The sequence below is a fragment of the Dipodomys spectabilis genome, unplaced genomic scaffold, assembly GCF_019054845.1.
Source record: "Dipodomys spectabilis isolate Male_0828 unplaced genomic scaffold, ASM1905484v1 ptg000692l, whole genome shotgun sequence".
In the NCBI taxonomy this organism is placed as follows: Eukaryota; Metazoa; Chordata; class Mammalia; order Rodentia; family Heteromyidae; genus Dipodomys; species Dipodomys spectabilis.
In genome coordinates, this window is record NW_024871369.1 from 587,072 (window position 1) to 595,020 (window position 7,949).

At 70.3% G+C, this 7,949-nt stretch overlaps 1 protein-coding gene across 1 annotated transcript; it reads right to left on the minus strand.

Moving 5' to 3' along the window:
• Nucleotides 1-5,239: 5,239 nt before the first annotated feature.
• On the minus strand, nucleotides 5,240-6,848 carry Lkaaear1 (LKAAEAR motif containing 1). The gene is made up of 4 exons (XM_042672288.1): nucleotides 6,482-6,848; nucleotides 5,810-6,219; nucleotides 5,400-5,522; nucleotides 5,240-5,299 (listed from the first exon to the last, which is right to left on the minus strand). The coding sequence occupies exons 1-4, from the start codon at nucleotides 6,846-6,848 to the stop codon at nucleotides 5,240-5,242; spliced, it is 960 nt and encodes a 319-aa protein (XP_042528222.1).
• Nucleotides 6,849-7,949: the final 1,101 nt, after the last annotated feature.

Genomic DNA, 7,949 nt, shown 5'->3' on the forward strand with positions numbered 1-7,949 from the left:
AGGTGGTCTGTGTGTGTGTGCAGAGGGTGGTCTGTGTGCATGTGTGCAGAGGTGGTCTGTGCATGTGTGCAGAGATGGTCTGTGTGTGCAGAGGTGGTCTGTGTGTGTGTGTGCAGAGGTGGTCTGTGCATGTGTGCAGAGGGTGGTCTGTGTGTGTGTGTGCAGAGGGTGGTGTGTGTGTGCAGAGGTGGTCTGTGTGTGTGTGTGTGCAGAGGGTGGTGTGTGTGTGTGCAGAGGGTGGTCTGTGTGTGTGTGTGCAGAGGTGGTCTATGCGTGTGTGTGCAGAGGGTGGTGTGTGTGTGCAGAGGGTGGTGTGTGTGTGTGCAGAGGGTGGTCTGTGTGTGTGTGCAGAGGTGGTCTGTGTGTGTGTGTGCAGAGGTGGTCTGTGTGTGCATGTGTGCAGAGGGTGGTCTGTGTGTGCAGAGGTGGTCTGTGTGTGCATGTGTGCAGAGCGTGGTCTGCGTGTGTGCAGAGGGTGGTCTGTGTGTGCATGTGTGCAGAGGTGGTCTGTGTGTGTGCATGTGTGCAGAGGGTGGTCTGTGTGTGCATGTGTGCAGAGGTGGTCTGTGTGTGTGTGTGTGTAGAGGGTGGTCTGTGTGTGCATGTGTGCAGAGGTGGTCTCTGTGTGCATGTGTGCAGAGGGTGGTCTGTGTGTGTGCATGTGTGCACAGGTGGTCTGTGTGTGTGCATGTGTGCAGAGGGTGGTCTGTGTGTGCATGTGTGCAGAGGTGGTCTCTGTGTGTGTGCGCATGTGTGCAGAGGGTGGTCTGCGTGTGTGCAGAGGGTGGTCTGTGTGTGCATGTGTGCAGAGGTGGTCTGTGTGTGTGCATGTGTGCAGAGGGTGGTCTGTGTGTGTGTGCAGAGGTGGTCTGTGTGTGTGCATGTGTGCAGAGGGTGGTCTCTGTGTGCAGAGGCTGGTCTGTGTGTGCATGTGTGCAGAGGCTGGTCTGTGTGTATGCAGAGGCTGGTCTGTGTGTGCATGTGTGCAGAGGTGGTCTCTGTGTGTGTGTGCAGAGGTGGTCTGTGTGTGCATGTGTGCAGAGGGTGGTCTGTGTGTGTGCAGAGGCTGGTCTGTGTGTGCATGTGTGCAGAGGTGGTCTCTGTGTGTGTGCAGAGGTGGTCTGTGTGTGTGCATGTGTGCAGAGGGTGGTCTGTGTGGTGCAGAGGATGGTTTGTGTGTGCATGTGTACAGAGATGGTCTGTGTGTGTGTGTGTATGTGTGTGTGTGCAGAGGGTGGTCTGTGTGTGGTGCAGAGGGTGGTCTGTATGTGGTGCAGAGGTGGTCTGTGTGCATGTGTGCAGAGGTGGTCTGTGTGTGCATGTGTGTGCATGCACACAGAGGGGGGTGGCCTGAGCTAATGCCCAGCCCTGGCCAGCAGAACCTTTCTTGCCTTTCCATTCACGTGGTACCCAGTGTGGGACACTAACATGCCAACAACCCTGCTTAGACACAGACACCTCTGGGCAGGATGGGCCTCTGGGCCTAGCCCATCTTGCCCCCCCCCCAGTCCCCCTTGACTCCCTGAACCTCCCCTGTAAGATGCGGTCAGGGCCTGTCACCGCAGTAGGAAGAGGAAAGGTATCAGCCTGGAGCATGGAGTGTTTCAGGTTTTGCATTCTTGTCCTGTGCAGCCTGACCCCAAAGCCGCTCTGCGAAGATCTGTCGGGAATGCCCTGTTCCTTTGGCCACTTCCAATGTCCAGGCAGCCCTGACCCTGCTCTGGAAACGGTCTCCAGGCCGTCTGTACGCCACCCTATACCACCTGCATCCCGCTCCCTCAGCGCGGGGGGGCATGCCTGGCTAGTTCCAGAGGTCAGGATCTGGTTCAGAAAACACCTTATGTCAACGCTCTGAGAGATGTAAAACCAAGGGAGATTTCCCATGAGCTTTTCATTAGGCAAGTATCTGGGGTCCCTGTGTACTAGGCAATGAACTACAGGGATCAACCCGGAGATGCCTGGGGAAGCCAGGTTAGACGGTGGAGACAAAAAATGGGTAGGATTGGAGATGAGGACGAGCGTGCAGAGCGTTGTCATGATGCGCAGGGCCTGGCTGAGCAAAGGGCAGCTGCAGACGTGTGCTTGATGGCCACCAGGGTGTCTGCCATGCTGCGTTCTTTGGCGACTTCTGACCCTGCTAGCCGCTGTGCGGATCTGCCAGCAAAACAGCACCAGAAGGTCCATCTGAAGTGGAAGTCCAGATAACAGGCCTGAAAAGTAAGTACGGTTGAGATCAGGGACACTGGGCAGAAATGGGCCAAGGCTGCAAAACTAGGCTGACCCCTAGAGAGCTTGGTATGGTCTTTCCGGTGTGGGCGGGGTCAGTACGCTTCTTCCCCTTGAGGTCACTCTGTAGCTCCTACTCCTTGTCACCTGGCATCTCAGGCCTGTTCTCTACTCCTCTGGACTCTGCCCCTTGACCAGAGCCTGTCCAGAAGTCCGGGAGTCCAGGGGTGACAGGATGGGGTCTGACCCCAGAGCTCTGCCCAGAGCGGAGCCTCTCGCTGCTCACGTTTTGGGGTTTCTCTCATTGATGCACTCCCTCACTTCCTTTGCTTCCCTCCTTCCCCCCTCCCTCCCTCCCTCCCTCCCGCCGTCGTCTCTCCTTCCCTCCCCTCCCTCCCTCCCTCCCTCCCTCCCTCCTTCCCTCCCTCCCACCGTCCTTCCCTCCCTCCCTCCCTCCGTCGTCTCTCCTTCCCTCCCCTCCCTCCCTCCTCTCTCTCCCTCCCCTCCCTCCCTCCCTCCCTCCTCTCTCTCCTGCCAGTCGTGGGCTTGAACTCAGGGCCTAGGCTCTGTCCCTGGGTTTTTTCACTCGAGGCGAGCGCTTGGCGCCCCTTCTGGTTCCTGGTGGTTCCGTGGAGATTCGTGTCAGGCTGGCTTTGCTCCTGGGCAGGCAGGGTGACCGGCGTGATCACCGGGGGCCAGGGGGTCGGAGCGGCGAGGCTCCCGGGCAGGGGGCGCTTCCAAGCTCCCCGCAAGCCCAGGAGGCTGGGCAGGGTGGGCTGCGGTCTGCAGACAGGGCTCAGGCCCGCCGGGGCCCCCCTCCCCGGGCCGGACGCGGCCCCCCTTCCCCGGACCCCCCTCCCCGGGCCGGACGCGGCCCCCCTTCCCCGGACCCCCCTCCCCGGGCCGGACGCGGCCCCCCTTCCCCGGACCCCCCTCCCCGGGCCGGACGCGGCCCTCCTTCCCCGGAACCCCCCTCCCCGGGCCGGACGCGGCCCTCCTTCCCCGGACCCCCCCTCCCCGGGCCGGACGCGGCCCTTCTTCCCCGGACCCCCCCTCCCCGGGCCGGACGCGGCCCCCCTTCCCCGGACCCCCCCTCCCCGGGCCGGACGCGGACCCCTTCCCCAACCGGCCCCGCCCGGGCTCCCAGCTGCCCTCCCCTCGCCCACCCACCTCCCTCCCTCCGTCGCCGCTGCTGACGGCCCAGGGCAAACGGAGAAGCGAGCTCGGGGATGGCCGGCTGAAGGCAGACGGACCGGCCACCGGGGCCCAGCACTGCCGGACCCCAGCTCCGCCTCCCGTCCCGCCGGGTCTGCTCCTGGTTCCGGGCAGAGCCAGGGGCCTGGCCGGGCCGCGCTGTCCGGCTCCTTGCAGCCTCCCCGTCGGCCCACGGGGCCCGGCAGAGCGGCTCCGAGGGGAGGGGAGCCGCGGGGGTCTCGGAACGAGCAGGCCGAGGGGCTCCAGCGGGGTGTTCCGTCTTGGCGTTGGGGTCCCTGCTCCCAGGCCGTGACGCGCGGGGATCCAGCGGGGCGAGCGGGAGTCGGGGCCGGGCGGTCTGGGAAGGGCGCCGCCCGCGCCCCGCCCCTTCCCCGCCCGGCGCCCCGCCCCTCTCCTCCCCACCCCAGCGCCCCGCCCTCCCGGCGCCCCGCCCCGCCCCTTCCCCGCCCGGCGCCCCGCCCCTCTCCTCCCCACCCCAGCGCCCCGCCCTCCCGGCGCCCCGCCCCGCCCCTTCCCCGCCCGGCGCCCCGCCCCTCTCCTCCCCACCCCAGCGCCCCGCCCTCCCGGCGCCCGGGCCCCGCCCCTCTCCTCCCCACCCCCAGCGCCCCGCCCCGCCCGGCGCCCCGCCCCTCTCCTCCCCACCCCAGCGCCCCGCCCTCCCGGCGCCCCGCCCCGCCCAGCCCCTTCCCCGCCCGGCGCCCCGCCCCTCTCCTCCCCACCCTCCCGGCGCCCCGCCCCGCCCGTCTCCACCCCACCCCCCAGCGCCCCGCCCCGCCCTTCTCCTCCCCACCCCAGCGCCCCGCCCTCCCGGCGCCCCGCCCAGCCCCTTCCCCGCCCGGCGCCCCGCCCCTCTCCTCCCCACCCTCCCGGCGCCCCGCCCCGCCCGTCTCCACCCCACCCCCCAGCGCCCCGCCCCGCCCTTCTCCTCCCCACCCCAGCGCCCCGCCCTCCCGGCGCCCCGCCCCGTCCCTTCCCCGCCCGGCGCCCCGTCCCTCTCCTCCCCACCCCAGCGCCCCGTCCTCCCGGCGCCCGAGCCCCGCCCCTTCCCCCCGGAGCCCCGCCCCTCTCCTCCCCACCCCCCAGCGCCCCGCCCTCCCGGCGCCCCGCCCCGCCCTTCTCCTCCCCACCCCCCCAGCGCCCCGCCCTCCCGTCGCCCGGCGCCCCGCCCTCCCGGCGCCCCGCCCCGCCCCTCTCCTCCCCACCCCCCAGCGCCCCGCCCTCCCGGCGCCCGGGCCCCGCCCCTCTCCTCCCCACCCTCCCGGCGCCCCGCCCTCCCGGCGCCCCGCCCTCCCGGCGCCCCGCCCCGCCCCTCTCCTCCCCACCCCCCTGCGCCCCGCCCTCCCGGCGCCCGGGCCCCGCCCCTCTCCTCCCCACCCTCCCGGCGCCCCGCCCCTCTCCTCCCCACCCTCCCGGCGCCCGGGCCCCGCCCCCTCTCCTCCCCACCCTCCCGGCGCCCGGGCCCCGCCCCTCTCCTCCCCACCCTCCCGGCGCCCGGGCCCCGCCCCCTCTCCTCCCCGCCCCTCCCGGCGCCCGGGCCCCGCCCCCTCTCTTCCCCACCCTCCCGGCGCCCCGCCCCTCCCGGCGCCCCGCCCCTCCCCGCTCCACGTCCGCCCGGGCTCCGCCCCCGCCCCGCGTCCACCCGGATCCCGCCCCCGCCCCGCCTCCGGCCCCGCCCCTTCCGGCGCCCCGCCCCCGCCCGCCCGCCCCCCGCCCCGCGCGGCCCCGCGCGCGAAGGGAACGGCCGGAGCCTGAGCACGAGCTTTATCTGCGAGGGTGGGCGGTCGCGGCCAGGACGGCGTCACCGCAGGAAGAGGTCGTCGTCCAGCGTCTCCTCCAGGATGGCCTCCACGCGCCTCCGCTGCGGAGACAGCGGCTGGGCGGAGCGCGGGGTGTGCGGGGCCCGCCCTTCCGCCGCTCCTCCCGGGGCTCCTCCCCGCTCCTCCCGGGCCTGCTGGCACCTCCTGTCGGTTGAGGGGGTCCGGGATCCGCGTGGGTTTCAGCAGCGGCGGCAGGAAGAGCTCGAGCCGGATGGCGGTGCGCGCCGAGTCCTGACGATGGACCAGCAGCGCGATCTCCTCCGCCTGCGCGGGGGGCTGGCTGGCGCCGGGCGGCCGCTCCTCCCTCGCGGCGGAGCCCGGCCCCGCCTCGGCCCCCGCCCCGGCCCCCGCCCCGGCCCCCGCCCCGGCCCCCGCCCCTCGACCCGGCCCCGCCCCGGCCCCCTGACCCCCGACCCCTGACCGCTCCACCTCTGCCGGCGGAATCCCTGTCCAGTCGCTCCTAACCCTAACCCTAACCTCCCCGCCCTCCATCCCTCCCCGCGCTCCCCCCCCCACCGTCCTCCCCCTCCGTGTGTCCTCCCCACACCCACCCGCATGCGGGTGTAGCGCAGCCGCAGGGCGCGGACGCGGCCTCGGGCTTCAGCGGCCCGCAGGACGCCCAGGAGCCGGCCGCGGCCCTGGGCCGGGCCCTGGGCCGGGCCCTGGGGCGCCGGCATCCAGGTGTACGGGTCGGGCACCGGGTAGGGCATGTCCAGCGAGTCGCGGGGGAAGATGGAGGCGGAGGCGCCCATGTCATCCAGCAGGTCCGCGAAGAGCAGGTGGCGGCGGCGCTGCGCGGGGCTCAGGAGGCTCAGCTCCTCCGGCGCCAGCGCCCACCCGGGCCTGGGCGGCTCCCGGGCCGCCGCCGCGCGCCGCGCGCCCTCGGGCAACCCTGGCCCCCGCGGCCGGCTCGGCCCGGCCCGGGGCTGAGAGCTCTTGGCGGGCGGCTGCAAGCTTCGCGCTGGGGGCAGAGAAGGAGCCGTGGTCGGACCCTCGGCCCGCCCAGCGCCATCCCCGCGGGACGCCGTCCACGGGGGGCCCCTCCACGCGGAACCCATCCATCGGGACCGTCCACGTGGGACCCCTCCACGCGGAACCCGTCCACGCGGGACGCCGTCCACGCGGGACCCGCCCACGCGGGACCCGTCCACGGGGACCCCTCCACGCGGGACCCGTCCACGGGGCCCCTCCACGAGGGACCCATCCACGGGGGACCCGTCCACGCGGGACGCCGTCCACGGGGGACCCGTCCACGCGGGACCCGTCCACGGTGCCCCTCCACGCGGCCCCTCCACGCGGCCCCTCCACGCGGGACCCATCCACGGGGGACCCGTCCACGCGGGACGCCGTCCACGGGGGACCCGTCCACGCGGGACCCGTCCACGGGGCCCCTCCACGCGGCCCCTCCACGCGGCCCCTCCACGCGGGACCCATCCACGGGGGACCCGTCCACGCGGGACGCCGTCCACGGGGAACCCCCTCCACGCAGGACCCGTCAACGCGGGACCAGTCCACACGGGACCCCTCCACGCAGGACCCCTCTACGCGGGACCCGTCCACGGGGGGCCCCTCCACGCGGGACCCCTCCATGCGGGACCCATCCACGGGGGACCCGTCCACACGGGACCCATCCACGGGGGACACCGTCTACGATGGACCCGTCCACACGGGATGCCGTCCACGCGGGACACCGTCCACGGGGGACCCGTCCGCACGGGATGCTGTCCACACAGGACCCGTCCACGCGGGATGCTGTCCACACAGGATGCTGTCCACACGGGATGCCGTTCACACGGGATGCTGTCCACACAGGACCCGTCCACACGGGATGCCGTCCACGCGGGACGCCGTTACGCGGGACCCGTCCACGAGGGACCCGTCCACAGGGACGCGTCCCCACTGGACTTCCCACACCGCCATGGGCGCTGTACCTCTGGCCTCTGCCCCTTTGGCCCAAGAGGTCCCCTGGGCCTGGCGTTTGCCCTCCCAGGCTCAGTCTGCAGGACTCTCATCTGCTGGCAGGTCTGACTGAATTGATCTCAGGCCTCCTTAGAGAGAAGGACTACTAACCCTCCCTCTAACCCAAGGGGTCTCCAGTCCAGTGGTCACTGGTCAGTATCTCATTCTATTGGAGCCCCAGGGACAGGTCTGGTCTGGTCTGCCCTGCCCAGGACTGGTCCTAGGATCCCCCTCCCCACCCTTGTGGGGGGTGCGAGGGGGAGGCACAGGCCATCGTGGAATCCTGGACTGAAGACCTAGCCCAGAGGAGATGTGTGTGCTTGCTTGCCTCTGTGTGTGTGTGTCTGTCTCTCTCTCTCTCTCTCTCTCTCTCTCTCTCTCTCTCTCTCTCTCTCTCTCTCTCTCTCTCTCTCTCTCGCTGTATTGGTGAGAAGATGTGGGGAGTAGAGCACAGGGAGGAGGTGACAGAGGGGCAAAGCCACAGGGGCAAGGGAAACTAGCCCAGCCTCTTTCTGGACCATCCTGCTGTGCTCCGTTCCCAGCCTTTCAAACTCTTTTCCACCTACCAGCCATGATCCACCAGCCAGTCTGTGGCCAGACCTGCCTGTCCCTTGTTCTACTTTCTGACTTCTCAGTGGGAACTTCTGCCTCAACCAGGATTCTATGAGATTGTTGATTGAGTTGCCCAGCAACTAGGAGCTCCAGCCATCCCACCAGAGAGGCCCAGGCTGA